At 33.4% G+C, this 19,197-nt stretch overlaps 1 protein-coding gene across 10 annotated transcripts in view; it reads left to right on the top strand.

Annotated features, from left to right (window-relative positions):
• The first annotated feature begins 472 nt into the window (after nt 1-472).
• LOC105482649 (TNNI3 interacting kinase) overlaps nt 473-19,197 on the top strand; it is a 290,377-nt gene continuing 271,652 nt past the window's right edge. For 3 of the 10 annotated variants that reach the window (XR_011619823.1, XR_011619819.1, XM_071091120.1), the window contains exons 1-4: nt 478-690; nt 1,299-1,407; nt 12,210-12,295; nt 13,431-13,528. Coding sequence is in view for 6 of the 10 variants with exons in the window: in XM_071091120.1 (XP_070947221.1) it covers nt 651-690; nt 1,299-1,407; nt 12,210-12,295; nt 13,431-13,528 (333 nt within the window). In the remaining 4 variants the exon portion in view is untranslated. Of the gene's footprint in view, nt 691-1,298; nt 1,408-12,209; nt 12,296-13,430; nt 13,529-19,197 lie in introns of all 10 variants that reach the window. The other 7 variants (XM_071091118.1, XM_071091124.1, XR_011619827.1 and 4 more) reach the window with 6 other exon arrangements.

The following is a 19,197-nucleotide window of genomic DNA, read 5'->3' as shown; positions in this document are numbered from 1 at the left end:
GCTATTTGTAGAACTTAATGTCTTAGATTCTTATCTATGATTCTTATGGTCAGAATATTCAACAACAGTATAAATCTTGGTCTATGTTGAGAATTTCTTCATACAAACATAATTATGTAGCTCTTATATAGGCCAAATTTACATTCATTTCTATTAGTTATATGCCAGAGATTATGAGTTTTTATTATTTATTTATTTATGTAGACACATTCTATTACTACTCTTTACCAACTGCCATTATTTTGGCTTAGGAGAAAATGATCTCGAAAGAAGGTCTGGGTAGTTTTAATAGCTCTTTTGTGAACTTCAGATGTAACTGAATAACTTTCTAGATTTATCTGTTAAATAAATGGTCCATGAAAGTATGTACGGGTAGATAATTGATGGAAGCAAATAATCCTATTGAAACATTTGCTATTTATTTTTGATACAGTTCTTTTAAACAGACTGATTAGTTCCCTTTATGATTTCACCCTTGAAAGCACACACGATTTTGTTCTTTGTCATTGTTGCATGACATTCCATTTGGCAGTTGGGCTTATTTTTAGCCAGACTATCAAAGTATTTTTCAACTGGGCTGTCACTGCACTTGAACTTGGAATCTTATAACTTGAAGAACTGCCCTGGAGAAAAGAAGAAACTTATAATAAATGGGAAATTATAAATCTAGACCAACCCAAACTTGTACTGGTAATTATTCTAATTATTCTTATTTCCTTAAATGTAACATGGTTCAATTACAGTTACTGATAACTAACAACTCATTGGAATATGTGTTAATTTGTATACAGAAGATAAGGCAGCATGTTATGTGAAAGTCTTTGAAAAACTATCTGAACTCAAAATTTTTTTTCTGAAGATCTTTATAGGAAACAATAAATTTCTTATAAAAATATTACTTTAGTTCCTTGGTATAATGTTACAGAAAAAAACTTGGAATAATGCTGAATGTAGGGATTTTGGAATTATATCTTAAGTATCTAGTATTTAAAACCTAAAAACCGTCTTGCAACTAGAAATTGCTGTAATTAAAATGCAATAAAATCAAATGAAATAAGTCAAATATATTTTTCTATGTAAATATATTATCCAATAACAAATGGATTCTTAATTACTACAATTCAATATGATTGCATTTTAAATATAAACATCTGCATTTTAAACTCACAATCAGTAATTTAAATTAAGTATTGTAGATTCTAGAATAAAAACAGTTTTGATTACTTGTATATTATGATCTGTGTCTACATTTTGCAAAACACAACTATAAATCCATCTCATTTGTTCTTCTTTACTAGATGAATGGAAGAAAAAAGTCAGTGAATCATATGTTATCACAATAGAAAGATTAGAAGATGACCTGCAGATCAAGGAAAAAGAACTGACAGAACTAAGGCATATATTTAGGTAAAGTTGTAAGAGTTATTTCTTTGTATAAGTGTCTACAGTATTCACCTTATTTTTTAAAGTATCTGTGTATTTTTAAAACCTGTAGAACCTCAGACAAAAGCAGTCATGTTCTAAGCCTTAGGATGTCAGATTATCTCTTTTTGACCACTCATATCACTCTCAAAATGTAAACATAATGTCTCACCTCCTTAAAAATATGACTTGTAATATGCCATCATTAAAGTTTAAAAATAAGAACCTAAGGGCTAGCCTTTGAATGCAAGCTATTGTTGATCTCAATAATCTTCTCTGGAATTAGATCATTCTTGTAAACCATGCCAGCAATGAAAAGCAAGATTTTTCTTCCCACATAGTGGTTGCATATTGGCCACATTGTTCTCTTTGAACTATGATGGTAAGTCCAATTTTAACAAAGCCTCTGGTCTCTTGACATTGAAAGGCTGTCCCTTAATGGAACTGAGTATCATTCTGCCCCTGAACAATCATATAACAACATATAATATTGCTTTCAGGATTTCAGTAGGTTTTGTTCCATGATAACAAGAGAAAAATAATCTAAGACAGTGTCACAACCTTGGAAGACACAAAATGTTCAGAAAAGAGGAGCAAGACCCTTATATACACAAAAAGCCTTCTGGTTAAATTGAATCTGACATTGAGAAACTAGATGCCCATTAGAGGGTCAAGAAAGTTACCTGCCTGCCTAAGGAAAAGTTCCAAATATGCCAATTAGTCATGTTCATTTACAGCTGTGTTACGTAATGCACTCATCACTCCCTCTATTTTACTTAGGAAACAAGTGTAAAGCAATGACCAAATGTCATATCTTTAAAACAAAATTTTAGATACCGTAAACATATAAATATCACATAACTGGCAAATAAAATCATCCATGTATAATATAGTTTATATGAAATTTGTCAGTGGATTTAACAAGGCTTTCACAAGTGTTCAACTTATGGTTCAAAAAATAATTGATTCTCTCTATAGTTTGGCCCAAGATGATGAACTCAACAGTGACACTTGTGATGAGATACCACTGATCTGACTTTTGCAAGTAGTATCACATGCTGAGATATGGAACAACATTTGAAATTCCTATAGAAATATAACTGGTACATTAGTATAGGAGAATTATAAGTATGTATGTGTTTTGTTGGAAAAATATGAATATAGAACTTAATCATAAACATCCAGCTCTTATTGACTTAAATAAATATGCTAAATGAAATGTGATTACATTGAAAAAAATTTCCTCAACTTTTAAAGGTCAAAGCCTCAGTTATTTAGTATTTTTTTTAATTTAGAAAATATTGCACAAATAGGTCAAGGTTAGCTTAAACTAGATGTATCCAAACCTGAATATTAGGCTTAACAATGGATTTAAGATGTAAGGTTCTTTCTCATACCACATCAACAACTACAACCTGTCTTGACAACTGCCATAACGGACTTTTCCTATGTTTCTACTAAATGCAACAAATGTGACCTGTTTTCTCATTAGCATTGGGGGTGAGAGGCAGAAATCTGTGTCAGGGAGCTTACAGTCCAGAATTTGTTCAGTGCCAGCTCATATTCAAGTGTTGTTCCAGATACATCAAATACAAGACATTATCTATCATATGTAGATTGTTGTCATTTCATGTGTGCCCAATAATATTAACTCTAGTGGATGATAAACTAAGAATTAGAGACAAGGCATTGGGAGTTGTCAAATCACATGGTCAGTAAATTCTGGAATGTGACTTATGTCAAGGTCTGCCCGACTCCATAGATAGTGCTCTTCCTACTATACCCTGCTTACATAAACAAGATTTAGGACCTGATGTATTCATTGATTTTTTGAATCATTATAGATAAAAAGCATAGTTAAGTAAAGGTGTGTAGGCAACAATGAATGAGTACCATATAAAGTTTAGGAAAAGTGAGAAAAAATAATGTCTTGACCATATTATCTGAGTTGAGTAAGAAAGCTATGCGAATCAATGTAAGAACTTTGGAGTCATACAAACATGGTTTTAAATACAGCTTCCTCTATTTATAAGCTGTATGTCCATGGATATGTTTTTTAATCTCCTTAATCCTCATTTCCATCTATAAAATGAGGTGAATAATAATTACCTCACAGGATATTTTCAAAATGAGGTAAATTAAATACTAAGTACAGGGCCCAACACACATCGTAAGCATTGAATAATTAGAAATTTATATTATCATGATTGATTAGATAAATAACGACAATTTAAAGAACAGAAGCCTTTATCATAAAGTTAGAGTAACAAATAGCTTATTAAAAGTTAGAAAGAATGAAAGTTTTTATGAAGAGGACTATTTCAAAATTAAAATATAAAGTATTAGCACAGTTTAGGATGATTCCAAAATCTGAAATGTAGCTTTTAATGATTTTGATTGAAAGGTATTTGAAGAATTTTGAGACTAGAGTATTAGAAGGCTCATCAAAATGGCTATCAAATTTACTGAGGATAACGGTTAGACATTTTTGGAGAGAAAGACCAATAACCTGGTCGTGATGACATTAAAGAAGCTACAGAATGTGATGATAAGGAAGTTGAGGAGAGGATTATCCAGTCTAGAATGATGTTTCTGCAAGAACTAGGGGCCTCTTATATTAATGGAGATGGAGACTGTAGTACTGGCCAAAATTTTAGATTCCATGACTCCACCCTTTATCAAATGAATCAGAATCTCTGGAGATGTCTTCCAAGAACCTGAATGTTTAACAAACTCCCCAGATAAAACTATGCATAATAAAAATGATACTTCTAAAGTTTGAAAACTATACTTCTAGAAAGATATCCAAGTTGCACTGAGAACTCTTTACCTGAGGTGATATTAGTGAAGGGATGAGGAATATGGGAACAGAAAGAAAGCAACTGATATGGTCTACAGAGAGTCAAGAGAACCAAAAAACAAACAAGCAAAAACAGAATAATATGCTTTTGTCTGATTTCGTCAAGGTAGATAGCATAATCTGGGACAGAAAAGTCAATTGCTTCCAGGGCAGAGTTCTAAGTGTTTTCTTTTCTTTGGAATAAAATGATGGATGAAAGAAAGAAAAGAATAGTGTGCTGAGAATATAAATTTTCTTACTTACTCATTCGCCAAATTTTAAAGGTAGTTGGGAAGATCAAACATAACGTTGTACGAAATGACATTTAAATGAGTATCTAGAGCATTATAGCTGCTGAATAAATGTTAGAATCTCATTACTCACCCTTATTTATTTCTCTTATAATATAAAGAGCATTTCTATGATAAGCGATTATGTTATGTTGCCTGACATCAGCCTTTCTCTAAACATTTAGATAGCAAGGAGACTGTATACAATGCCCAAAATGGAACGTTGAACATTAACACTAGCGTCAAAGGTAAAGGATCACTGATGTAAACAGAGTTTTTCATTTGCTAACCAATTTCTTTATGACATTCTTTGTAGATGCTAATTTCATTCATTATAAGATATTTTTCACCACATAATACACCATTGCTCTATTAGCTCGAATACACAATCTTCCTGACATAGCTTTTACCCACAATATAATAAACAGCAATATAGAACTAAATGTAAGACAGAAAGAGCTAAATAATTATCCTGCTTATGCCAATTTATAGCAGCTTTGGAATGGCAGCTTGATATGGGAAAGAAGGGAAATGGAAATGGAATGTTCTTTCATCTTCTGCTGTAAAGTTGCTACTCACTCACAACTTTGGACATTTGTTTAGGTAATGGATTGGTGGCAGGAAGAAATGAAGAAAAAGAGAAGGCAGGAGGAGAAGGAAAGACAGAAAAGGGCACCTTAGAGTATCATTGTCTGATTATATCCTCCTCGGTGCTGCCTCTAATCTTTATCAACATAATAACACTTACTACATGGTGGTGTTCTTATCCATTTATAGGTCTATCTCCCCACTAGTATATGTGTTCACTAAAGGCAGCGTTTTTTTCTTATTTAACCTTATTTATATTTGTATTTATTTGTGAAACAAACTAATAACTTAGTGCTTACCATATGCCAGAAATGCTTCTCTATATCTTTTTGTGCATCAGCTTATATAATCCTAATGGTGTATATGTAAAGTGCTTTAGCACAGTGTCTGACACATGGCCAAACCTCAGAAATGTTTATTAACACTTAATCATTATTGTTTATGTTAACATCCCTCTGAAGTAAGTGTTGCAATTGCCATGTTATACCTGGAGAAAATGAGGCTAATCAAATTAAACTGGCTTGAACTAGATTAAACAATTTGTATGATTTACCTAGGATTACACCCATCTTTATTTTATTTAAAAATGTATCATATTAATAATCTTGGTTATGAATATTGTACAACCTTTTTGAAAAGATTATGGAAGTGATGGCTCTCCATATGTGACTTAAAACGTTTTCATTTAAATTATTTTGTTTCAATAGTTTTTATCATAATAAATTTTAAGACTATGTTTTGCTAATTTCATTGTCAGGCCAACTTTGTGTCTGCTTAATCTATAATATAATATGTAAAACTATGAGAATATTCCAGAAAAGTTATAATTTTCTTTTTCTTTTTTGAAACGGAGTCTCGCTCTGTTGCCCAGGCTGGATTGCAGCTGCGCGATCTCAGCTCATTGCAAGCTCCGCCTCCTAGGTTCATGCCATTCTCCTGCCTCAGCTTCCCAAGTAGAGCAGCTGTGACTACAGGCGCCCGCCACCAGGCCCGGCTATTTTTTTTGTATTTTTGGTAGAAACGGGGTTTCACCGTGTTGGCCAGGATGTTCTCAATCTCCTGACCTCGTGATCCGCTCTCCTCGGCCTCCCAAAGTGCTGGGATTACAGGCATGGGCCACCGCGGCCGGCCCAGAAAAGTCATAATTTTTAAACACTGTGACATCAACATAATCCAAAACAACCTGTATTTTTTTGGCATTGGGTAGATACATCTTGGTCAGTAATTACAGTGCTTCACTTTAAAACTGACTGGGTTTAATTATGTACGAAAAATGATCAAAAGAATGCTCTGTTCCATTAAAAAGTCAAAATGTATAGAGGAAATGAAAAAACATGTTTTCTGAGATATACCTTTTTGTACCTTTTCTCTCTGAAAAGTTCTGCTGAGGCCTGTTGCATTCCACTATACTCATCCTTAAATGAATTATCTTCTAAAATTATTTTTAGCACTATAGCCAACTATGAAATCTGGCTATTATAAGATGAACAGCTCTGGAAACTTTTCAAGCTGATCTTATTTAAGAGGAGTAGACCCTTTCTGTCAAACTACTAAGTAGGATATTGAAGGGGAAATGTCATGTTATAATTAACATAGAATGAAAATATTATTTGACATGTTTGGGTAGTGTGTTTTGCTAATTAGCCACAAAACAAAAAATAAGAATCATCAATAACAACAAAAAACCCGAACCCCAAAAGGAAACAAAGAATTCATAATGCCCTAAGCCAGTCTATTTCTCTAATTCATTTCCTGTTTGTCCAGGTAAAACTATTTATGAACTATAATTTTACAGGAATATCTTGTGAAATCATTGAGAAGCAACTTGACCTCAATCTCTCTCTGTCTCTCTCTATCTCTCCCTATTGTTCTCCCTCTCCTTCTCCATCTCTAGCTTGCTATCTTTCTATCATTTTCTCTCCCCCTTACTCTTCCTTTCTTCTTCTCTTCCATCCTGTAATTCCATGATTCCTTTCTACTTTCCTATCCCTCTTTGGAAGAGCAAAACAATACAAAAAATAAAATAGTAAAAATAATCAATATCAATGCCTTACTAGAAATAACTATTATAGCAGTTAATATTTATAACAGTTTTACAAACTCTAACTCATTTACACTTCACAACAATCTTATGAGGTAACAATTATTACATCAATTTTATGATACTTAGCTATTCTTGCTGTATCTGTCACTCTAACTCTATAATTGTTTATTGTATGAATGGCTGAATAAATGAACATACTTCACAGTATTAGTTTGCAGATTTTATTTGGAAGATATTGAACAAATATATTTCTGGATATTTCTTGGAGATATATGTTAGAAACATATCTTATTATTTGTCTGCTTCTATTGCTTGGAGGGCATGGGGCAGGGAAGAATCTGCAATGAATAGGCAAGAAGTTGCAACTAGCCATTTGAAACTTAAATGATCAGTTTGGGAAACGAGACGACCCATAAAAAAATCCTTACCTTCTTTCTACATTATTGGCTTTCCCCTAAGTTTCAACCAATGAATTAGCTTTAAAATGTATCTACCTGTCTGAATAGCTTGGACAGCAGTGTGTTATTTTTTGGCCGACTGTTCAAATGTTACGTTTTAATAAGTTCCCACTTGTGGTCATTCATGTCAGATATCTTCTTGAAAGGATGAGGTCATGAAAAAGAATTTTAATTGGATCACAAAACTGCACACTTTTCTGGGTAAAAGGTAAAGGCTAGGAAAAGAATTCATTATGCTACAAGAAAGAAAGTAACCTTTGGGTACAGAACTATCATTTTTAATGATTAAGAACAGCATTTACTATTAGAAATATATTCATAATAGTGGCTTTATTTTAATTAGGAACTTCATTCATGCCCCAGCATGCACGATGAACTCATTAGGATATGTTAAGTTACAGTGTGGCATGGCAGGTGATGAAAAATGTAAGGGGAAATTAAAAAATAAATTGAGCTTAGGGTATTAGAATACATAAGTGATGCTCAATTGGCAGTGAATTTGACATACACAGTTACTTTAGAAGAGGCAAAAGAAGAGAAAATGAAATTTCTCTCCTAGGAATGATTGCTTAAATATCTTGAATATTTTAATTACATGTTTCAAAACAGAAACGTTTGACTAGAAGTTAATGGGAAGTGAGAATTAGGATTCAAATATAGCCCCCAAAGTAACTCTCATTTTAAAAATGTACATTCCAGTTATTAAAGTTGAACTAAAAATTGTACTATTAAAATCACACTTGACTGCCAAATATTACAGGAGTCTATTCTCTGTTGATTCATTTTGTTGACATTAATAGAAGTTGCATCAGTTCAAGGAGGATATAATTCAAAAGGAGAACAAAAGCAACAAGGAGCAGCTCAGTTTAAAGCAAGGAACTCGAGTACTCTATACTGAGTCACTTATAGATGGTAAAGTCTAGTTCAAGATTCAGTTAGCTGAGGAATAATTGTTGAATAAAGAGTCATTAATCTTGCTTTCAATTTTATTTATGTAAATAATAAACATTTACTTAGTGCCTTTCTTTTTAAAAAATCAAGAATGGACCCTGGCATCTTGTATTTCTGTTTATTCCATGTTCATTTGTTTTGCAAAGCTGATCAGAGTATTAGATATCAGGACTAACACAACAGTCAATTTCAGGATTTTATCTAGTATGTATATTTCCAGGACGGATGCATTCAAAGGATCCAGGAATTAGTGAGTAGTTTATATCAAGGAGACTCTTGAACACAACCTGAAGTGAGCCTTAAGAGCAGAAGCGAGGCATGTAGTAGGTGTTTAGTAGGTGTTGTGCCAGAATTATTGAACGGATCATCAAAGTTAGATCACAGAATAAGAAAGCAATTGAGTTTACCCTCTCAAATAAAGTGATTTTCATTTCAACTTTAACCTTTTTTCCCTCCTTTGCAGTTTTCATTCTTTGAATATCTCCACTGTTGAAAATACAGTAATATTAAAAGTTTGAGAGGTCAAGTTTAAATAAGAGAATCTCATGTGCAGTTCTGTGTTCTATGTATAATTTAAACTTTTCAGGGCACCTTGATAAATAAAAATTATGAATAGAAAACAGACATCTGAAAGTAAACTCACTTCACTCACACCCAAAATCTCACATAGTATCTAAGGAGAAATTCAGGAAAATCCCTCCAAAAAGAAAGGTGGGGGGGAAGTAGCATCTGATAAGATACTGGAAAAAAGAATATAATCCCAGTGTATTACAACTTCTGCCTGAAGCAAAGTTCTCTTGTACTCTGACTGGGTCAGATTTCACAGATAAAGGTCTAAACTCTGGTAAGGTACTGTGATATAGTCCCTGGTGAGAAGTGGAGTGATTCTATTAATGAAATCCTTGTCTTTGTCTGAACAAAGACCATTGCCCCAGGAGGGCCCTAGAGAGCCACAGGTAGCCTTTCAAAAGGAATGTAAAGCTAAAATTCTCGACCTCTTGAGGTCCATGATGCTCCCAGGACATTTTTCAGTAGAAATGAGATCATATCCTTGGCCTTACAGGTCAATTTCAAGCTGCCTCCTGCCTATTTAAATCTCTAGCAGCTTTAGAGAGATAGCATAGTCTTTGGTGAGTGAGCCAAAGTCTCATATCACTTGTAAAGTACTTACACTTGAAAGGTACTATAAATTCAGAACATTATCATCAAGGCACCCAGTTAAGAACATCAAAAGCTATTGGAATTTTAAAATAGAAAAAGAAAAGGTGCTATTCTCCAAGGTACTGCTGAAAAGAGAAAGGCTCTAAATCCAGGGTCATTGAAGAACCTCAGTGAAATGCTTTAATTAGAAATGGCAAGTCTTGTGGTTTGTTTCCACAGTCGTGGGAATACAGTATTCTCAAACTTTTTTTACCCTCCTACCTTTCTTGCTTTCTGTGTTTCCCTGCAGCAAAACATGTCGACAGCTTACTAATACTGGAAAACACAACTCAACTTGCTTTGGAAAGCCTTTTGTAGAAGTACAATAAACTCCAGTGTTTATAAATGTTAATCATATAAGCAGGGAGTTTAGAATTTCATGAAGATAGTTAAGAATTTAACTCACTTCTATCAGCAATTTCCCTCAGCTCAAAGAATACGGCAATCAAAATCATTTCTGATGAAAGTACCACTGTTTCAAATGTCCACTTATAATAAAATGAGCCTACTTATAAATGATAGAGCTGTTTATGGTATTGCAGTAACTTCACAAAATAACATGATTCTTAGAAATGTGTAGTCTTTGGGCTCAGCCAGGCTTTTAAACCCGCGAACCCAAATATATTACGGATGTCTTGGAAGAAAGTAAACTAGGTACTTGGAACACACTTGGAAATGAATTTACAGGTCGCAGAGGTCTTCTTTGTGGTTATGACTTCAAATAGTAGAGGCATTCGGCAGAGCTGAACTCTGCCTTTCAAGCTAGGTAGATTGGATTTTTCTCTTAAAGGTTGTAGGAAATCAGTGTCCATAAATAAAAAGGGAAAGGAAACTGTGACTGGAAACTGAGAATGTTGATGGACAATGATTCAGCTCTGAGCTGCTTTGGCTTTTCTTCCTTGGTCTTTCTATTGTCCAGCAAATGAAACATAGTATAAAACCACAAGAAAGAAAACAAAGTATTGGGTTGGGGGAGGTGAGAGAGGCCTTCTGATCCTAAGAAAAACTATGTAACCAGCAGCCTAAGCAAAACACAGAAGGATGGAAGGATGCACGTTCTTTTGAGCTAACCATAATGAACTTAATGGCAAATAGTGAAAGAAGAAAAAGCTTTGGAGCTCCTATGTAGCAATAAACCCCTGAGAAAATGCAGTTTTTCAGTATGTATGTCCAATGTTATATAGCAATACCTGTTATGTTTTGATGTTTTCAAAGTGGAAAAAATCATTTCATCAGCGTGGTAATCCTTGAAAGCCTTGTTCTTACAGTTACACCAGGATTCAAATCTTATCCTGATTCTGCCTCTTAAGTAGTTTGTTCTCTTTTTTCCAATTTGGGCAAATTATTTAACCTCTTTAAGCTTCAATTTCTTCAATTATAAAATGAGTAAAATAATATATGTGACAATACGCATGACATTGTGCTTTGGTGAGGAATAAGTAAGGTTAAGTGCTTACTACAGTATCTGGCATGTGATATGTAATCAAAAAATGATTATTGCACTGTTGTTAACATTGCCAACTTCACTGTGAATATACAACTTTCTTTGTGAAGTATAACTCTTCGGGTAATTTTAGCATCATTTTTGTTGAGGCTCAGAAAATGACACCTCAAAATGAAAGCCCTACAAGCAGCCTTAGAAGCAAAACTTTCTCTCTGACCTCCTCCTGTCCTCTTGTCTCTGGCCCCTCATTTTCCCCAGAGGATAGCCATAGAGACTAGAATCCTTCTCCCCTCAAGGCAGGTCATAGAAACTAGAACTTACAGAGTTGTTCCTGTATCTTTGAGTCTTCATTCTGAAGGCTCTTATGTCTTGTGTGTCTTGTGCCTTTTAAAACTATGGTCAAATATATTTTATGCCTTTTCTTCTATTAATGTCCCTTTTGTCAGTTGATTTCAGCAAACCTTCAGAGAGGCAAAGGGGAAGGTCTTTCTTGTCTCCTATAATTTCATGTCATATTTGACTTTTCTTGGCCTTTTATATTTGACAACAATTTTCTGATTTCTGATTTTCTGATTTTAATAATAATCAATTTTATATATGTATTGTATAAGTATTCCCTACTAACAGTGACTCTCAGGTTCCTAGATTATGTCTGACCTTGGTTTTACTTGTCTTTAAAAAGTGGCACTAAATTCACTATTGTGACACCTAGTAGCTGTCAGTGATTCTGGAGCAACTATTGGAAACATAGTGTTATTTCTGGTGACATCATTACAATGTAAAACTACAGAATTTCCTCTCAATTTTAATTCTTCATATAGAGGGTTCAAGATTCTTTCTGTAAGTACAAAATAATCTTAGAAAAAATACATTTCTGAATTGATAGTAACAGAATTTGCATTTATAATTTTCAAATGAAAGACAATATGCTAAAAGATGAATTTTGTGATCATCTGTAAAATGTTTTTTTCAGCTCTGATGAAGCCTTCAGTAAAGTCAATTTAAATTACCGCACTGAAAATGGGCTGTCTCTACTTCATTTATGTTGCATTTGTGGAGGTGAGTACTTGAAACTTAGTACTTCTTAAACTGGTTATATGTGTATATCATCAGTGACTTGAGCTGCTTAATAGTCTACAAGAGAATTCTATTCATGCTCAATTTTCTCTTCTGCTTTGCCTTTTCCAATCTTGATAATCTCAGTTTAGGCAGTAACTATCAGGCAGAATATTCCAATTGATTTAGCTTTAAATTTAAGCTTCATTGTGTTCCTACCGGAAACCAAGTCACTCAATTTGCTTGGAAATCAAAAATCTCTTTTCAATATTGGGCATGCCAGTCAGGGATTAACTTAAATTCAGAAGCAGTTAAAGATTCCCCCAAATAGCATCAAGCAGTTGCTTCACAATCTTCAACAAGGGTATGTGGAAAAGTGACAAATGCCAAAGATAAAATCTAAAAGTAAGGATTGATGAAAATGAAGATTAAGAGTTTAATCTGGCTTACACTTAATTTGTTTTGTTTATTAAGGTATCTCAAGCACTTTGAATGGTGCCTGGCATATAATATCCACTCAGTAAAGTTATTGAATTAATGAATGAACCATTAATATTTATTTTGTTAACCCAAACTAAATTCGTTGAACTTAACTTCTTAAAATGGAACAGAAATGTGTGTCAACTCTAACCATATTCCTTAACCATTTCTCCCAAACAAACCAAACAGACTCTACTTAACAGATTGTTCTCTCAACTTTAAATGTGCCTTCCCAACCTTGGTTATATCCTTCATATTTCTTTGATCTAAATAAGCTCTACTGTTAATAATGTTCAGATAAATCCTCTACAACTAGATTTTTTAATTTAAGCTTTTTCACTAATAGTTTATTATGGTGAATCCTCTTATGTGTTTATGTTTCAAAACCATCCGATGATGAGGATACTAAATAAAAAAATCTAAGATGAAGAATCAAAATACACAGCATTTGAATAAAGTTTTATAAATGGAAAAAACGGAAAAGAAATATCCCCTACTAAGTAAGGTTGCCAATTAATAGAAAACTTTACAAATGGCCTGCAGAACAGCAGCTTGACATTTTTAAACAGCTGTATGGCATTTATCATTAAGTCAAAGAGAGTCTTAAACTCACCCCATCCCCACAACGATTTAGCCTTCTTTCATTTTTCTCTTTAAGGCAACAAATCACATATTCGAACTCTTATGTTAAAAGGGCTCCGCCCATCTCGACTGTCAAGAAATGGATTTACAGCCTTGCATTTGGCAGTTTACAAGGTATGACACTTTAATTGCCATAATCACTGCTTTGGAACTAAGGATAATGTGTATCTTTAGGGTTGGGTTTTTTTTTTTTTTTCCAAATTAGTAATTATGGAAAATTTTCAGTGACCAGAGGCGTTACATTACTAAAGGACTTCTTTCTCTTTATTGAGCAGATATCTTCTGTATACTAGACACATACTCCTTTTAATGCTTTCTCTATTTAGCTCATTTAATTCTCACAAGAATCCCACAAGTGAATATGATTATTCCCAAGGTTACATGGTTAGCCAGGGGTTAGCCAGGATTTAAGACAAGGCAGTCTAGTTCTGTTGCCAAAGTTCCTCATCAGAACAGCATGCTGCCTCTGTGCAGAGAGAGATGAGGCTGTACTTAAAGACAAAAGAAGCACATTGAAGCTGTATTTCTTTACTGCAAATTTTTCTTAAAAAACCTTTTTGCTTCAGCTGTTTTTTTTTCTTATATTAGTCCCTGGCTCCAACCTAATCTCAGCACCTGATAGAATAATAAATATAATAGTGGATTGGACAAACTGGGATACTTACTGTTGGAATTGAACCTTGAGATTTTCATAAATATAAATTTATAAAACGTACAAATTATATAATATACATTGACCATTTTATAATTCTAATAACAATTTCTACTTTATATTTGTTATGAGCTAAATATCATACTAAGTTAAATGTACTTTAGTCATTAAAATAATTGCATATTAGGATTTATTTTACAGAAAATGCAATTAAAGACTAAAGTAGATACCTGGACAATATTAGAATAGTGCTTAAAATCAAGTACAGTTGGCTCATTACTCCCAGAATCTCATTTGTATATTACGTATTTTGTTCTTTCTCATTTTCATGTGAGTCTGTAACAGAATTTTATTTCAGTTTTTTGTGTGCAGGTGTGGGAGGAGGGACAACTTTTTGCCTGTATTAGGAACTCCCTGCAATATCTCCCTCCCCCAACTGCTAGAGAGTTTGTCATTGGGAGGAAATAGGACCTTATTTTCCCATGATTTAGCTTCACAAATTCCTATAATTCATAGTGCAAATACTCTAAAGTTTCGTCTCTTTTCATGCCCAGTCAATGCCTAGTCAATTCTTCTAATTCCTTCTGGGAGAAAGCCTCACTTACGTCTTTAATACCTGTTAATTATCCTGTTAAACTACAAAAGAGTCTGAGTTTCCAGTGTAGAAAACAGCATCTGATGTTGACTTTTCTGCTGAAAGGCAGGAGGTGAAAGTAGAAGAGCTTCAAGGAACAGGAAGGTAGTGATGGATAGCCATGGCACTGTATGAAACCATGAATTCTGAACCTCACCGTCTGGGAGATTTTTTCTGTATTAGTTCATTTTACTAAGATTTAGCATGACACTGGCACACGAATGGGTTCTGAATGATTTAGTGCTACAATATTTAAAGAATATATTTCTTCAACCTCTGTTTATAATAACTAAATTTCCATTTTTAGAGTTTTCTTTGCTCTATTTTTATGTTTTCTTCTATTTTAGAGAAGGGTGCATAAACTATAGCTTTTTCATAGCAAGTTTAAATGAAAATTTAGATTCTTAGGAAACAAAGCAGGCAAAAATATTAAAAGGCCATAATAAAATGCATAGTTATTTTGCAAATTTCTTAACAAAGGTAAAAAACAAATTAAAGTTACTATTTCATTTTAAACACAAAAATAATATAAAGTAGTTGTTCACACTACCAGGCATTAAACCTAGTAACCATTAAATGCATTAAACCTACTCGTAATTATCCCTTGACAGAACTACTCCAGTAAGTATATAATTAATTTTGGGCCCAGTTCCCCACCCCCATATAGTATTAATAACCTTTTAATTTTAATATTATTTCAAACTTAAAAGAACAATTGCAAGAATAGTACAAGAAACTCCTTATCCAGGTTCATTAACTGTTTGCATTTTGTCCCATTTCCATTATTCTGTTTTTTTTAAGAAGCATTTGACAGTAAATTGTATACAACATGCACTCTAGCCACTTCAGTCTTCATTTCCTAAGAACAAGAAAATTCACTTATATAACTCCAATGCAATTATAAAATAAAAAAATTGAGATGATATTAACATGATATATTATAATCTATAGTTCAAAATCAAATTTTATCAATTGTTCCAATTGTGTCATTTATAGATTATTTTTTCTTGTCTGGGATAGGATTCAATCCACAATCATGCATTTTCAGTTTTCTTATTTCTGTAATCTCCCTTACTCTGAAATAATTTCTCACCCAATCCTTGTATTTTATTATCTTAATATTTTTCATGCATACCACTTATTTATACATATTTCTTTTTTTTTTTGGTATTACAATCGAATTTTATTTTGTTCATGACACTCACAAAATGAATAAATGTAAATATCCCATCCTTTTGTTCACTACATCAAATAGCTCTTTCAATTATACACCCTGGCATGCTGGGCCTGACTAATCGTTAGAGGAAAGGGGTCCCGATCCAGGCCCCAGGAGAGGGTTCTTGGATCTCCCTTAAGAAAGAATTCAGGGCGAGTCCACAGTGCAAAGTAAAAGCAAGTTTTTTATGAAAGTAAAGTGGTGAAAAGACAGCTACTCCATAGACGGAGTAGGACGTTCCTGAAAGTAAGAGGAGGAGTGCATCCACCCTAGGTACAATGCTCGTATTTTTGGGGAGATGTGTCCTGCTACAAGGGTTTGTGATAACACATTAATTTTCTTAATTACTATATTTTGCAAGAATCGATATTATTATCTTTAAAGCAAAATTAGGAATGCCTTTGTTCTACAGATAACAGGATATCTGGACACTCCCAAGTCTGGATCTGTTCAGTAAACATTATTAATTTGTTCCCTTAACCATAAACATCTGGAGGTTAAGAATGCCTAACTTTCTGAGAATGTAACCCAGTAAGTCTCAGACTCATTTTCCTATTTTCCTAGCCCTCACTCAAAATGGAGTAGCTCACTCTGGTTCAAACGCCTCTGACATCATGACTGGATATTTTCTAATGAATAATCTCTGCTTTCATTAATAAAACCAAAGCAGATATTTAGCTTTTTAATACTACGTGAAAGATTAATCCCCATACACCTTTTTGTTTGTTTGTTTTAGTTTGTTGGGTTTTTCACAGGGTTTAGTTTTATTGAGGTTTAATATGTACCGAATACAATTATCAATTTTAAGTCTACAATTGTTAACTTTTGAAAATGTATGTAATCATGTAACCATCATCACAATCATGTTATAGGACATTTCTACTGTACCAAAAAGTTCCCTCATGCCATTTTGCAGTCAATCTCCTTCTCACCTGGTCTCTGGAAACAAGTGTTTTCTATCACTATAGTTTTCTCTTTTCTAGAATTTTAAATAAATTTATTACATCCAGTATGTTTTCTTTTCTATATGGTTTCTGGCACTTATCATAATGCTATTGGGATTCACCCATGTTATATATTCAGTAATTAATGCTTTTATTGTGGAATTGTATTCCCTTATATGGATATACCACAATTTGTTTACCATTTACCTGCTGATGGACATTTTTCCAGATTTTGACCATTATAAACAAAGCTATTTTGAACACTCACATACAGGTACTTGTTTGAACATATGTTTTTATTTCTCCTGGGAAATACCTAAAAGTGGAATTGCTGAGTCACATAATAAGTACATGCTTAATTTTATGAGAAACTACCAAACTGTTTAACAAACTAGCAATTCCTTTCTACATTCCCATCAGCAAGGTATGGGAGTTGTAGTTTTTTCACATCCTTTCCATCTCCTGGTGTAGTCAGTCTTTTCTTTTTTTTTTTTTTTTTTGGCTATTCTATTGGATGAATTTTAGTATTTCATTATAATTTTAATTTGCATTTCCCTGATGACTAAAGAGGTTTTTATGTGCTTATTAGGAATCTTTTGTTTTTTAATGTAGTGTCTGTAACTCTTTTTCCCATTTGTAATTTTGCTTATTATTTTCTTGAATTGTAAGAGAACTTTATTCTAATACAATTCTTTTACTGAATATACTTTTGCAAAAATTTCTCTCAGTCTATGACTTGCCTTTTCATTTTCATAATAGTGTCAGTTGAGGAGTAAAAGATTTCTGCATTTTTTAACTTATGACTGTAGTGATTACAATACACTTATAGATTCTTAACATTTCATAGTCCACTCCCTGTAAATATTGATTTACTTCACTTAAAATATAAGAACCTTCCATTAGTATAGTTTCATTTTATCTTCATTCTTTGTGCCATTATTGCCATATACATTGCATCTATACATGATAGGAACCTAAATATATTATTAGAATTTTTGTGTTAAACATTTATATCTTTTAAATAAATTAACAAGAAAGAAAATATGTTTTTCAGAAGTTTGATAATAATAATCCTATGTATGGTTTTCTCTGTTTAAAGCTCTTTAAGATTCATTGAGTTTTTATACCTGTAAGTTTATGGTTTCATCAAATTCAGAAATTTTGACCATTAGTTTTTCAAATACATATGTTAGATTGTTTGATAATTTTCCACATATCACTGAGTCTGCTTTTTTTCTTCTATCTTCTTTCTTTCTGTTCTCCAAATTAGATTATTTCTACTTATTTGAATTCAAGTTCACAGACCACTTCTCTGCCATCTCCCATCTGATAGTCCACCAGTGAATTAATTCATTTTGGTTATTTACTTCTCTGTTCTAGGCTTTTTATTTATTAAGATTAATTAAGTTATAATTTCAATTTCTCTGCTATAATGACACATCTGTTATTTCATTTTTCCATATTTTCCTTCAAGTTTTTGAACCTATTATTAGTGACTACTTTAAATGTCCAATCTGCTGTTTTCAACATCTGGATTAGCTCAGTATTTGTTTCCCTTTCATCTTGACTACAGAGCACATTTTTCTGTTTCTTCATATATCAATAAATTTTTATCAAAAGTTAGAAATTATGTATTCTGTGTTATAGGAAATTTTTATCATGTCATCTTCCTTTAAAGAATGTTGAGCTTTTTTTATGTTTGTTTTTGTTTCATTTTTGGCAGGCAGTTGCATTTCTGGTGGATATATTTCAATCAAATCAGTCTTGATTGGATATTTTGTTAGGCTGAATCTATTTCAGTTTGAACTTAGCCTATTTGCATACCTCTTTTTTTTGGGGGGGGGGGAGACAGTCTCACTCTGTCACCCAGGCTGGAGTGCAGTGGCCGGATCTCGGCTCACTGCAAGCTCCGCCTCCCAGGTTCATGCCATTCTCCTGTCTCAGCCTCCCGAGTAGGTGAGACTACAGGCACCCACCACCACACCTGTCTAATTTTTTGTATTTTTAGTGGAGACGGTGTTTCACTGTGTTAGCCAGGATGGCCTCGATCTCCTGACCTCGTGATCCGCCTGCCTCGGCCTCCCAAAGTGCTGGGATTACAGGCGTGAGCCACGGCGCCCAGCTGCCTCTTGGCATACTCTTATTCTAGCATGTGGTTCACACTCCTGGACATGGTGCTTACTCCTAAAGTATGACTTTTTGGTATGTCACCTGAATTCCCAAGTCTTACTGAGAGACTCAGTAAAGTCTCTTCATTCAGCTGACAGGAGTTCCAAAATCCCTCAGTACTGCATGACCTCCAGTATCACCACCATTCACCTTTTAGCCATAAATCAA

The sequence above is a fragment of the Macaca nemestrina genome, chromosome 1 (genome assembly GCF_043159975.1).
Source record: "Macaca nemestrina isolate mMacNem1 chromosome 1, mMacNem.hap1, whole genome shotgun sequence".
In the NCBI taxonomy this organism is placed as follows: Eukaryota; Metazoa; Chordata; class Mammalia; order Primates; family Cercopithecidae; genus Macaca; species Macaca nemestrina.
The sequence above is the reverse complement of the archived record's forward strand: the minus strand, read 5'-3'. Positions and strand labels throughout refer to the sequence as shown.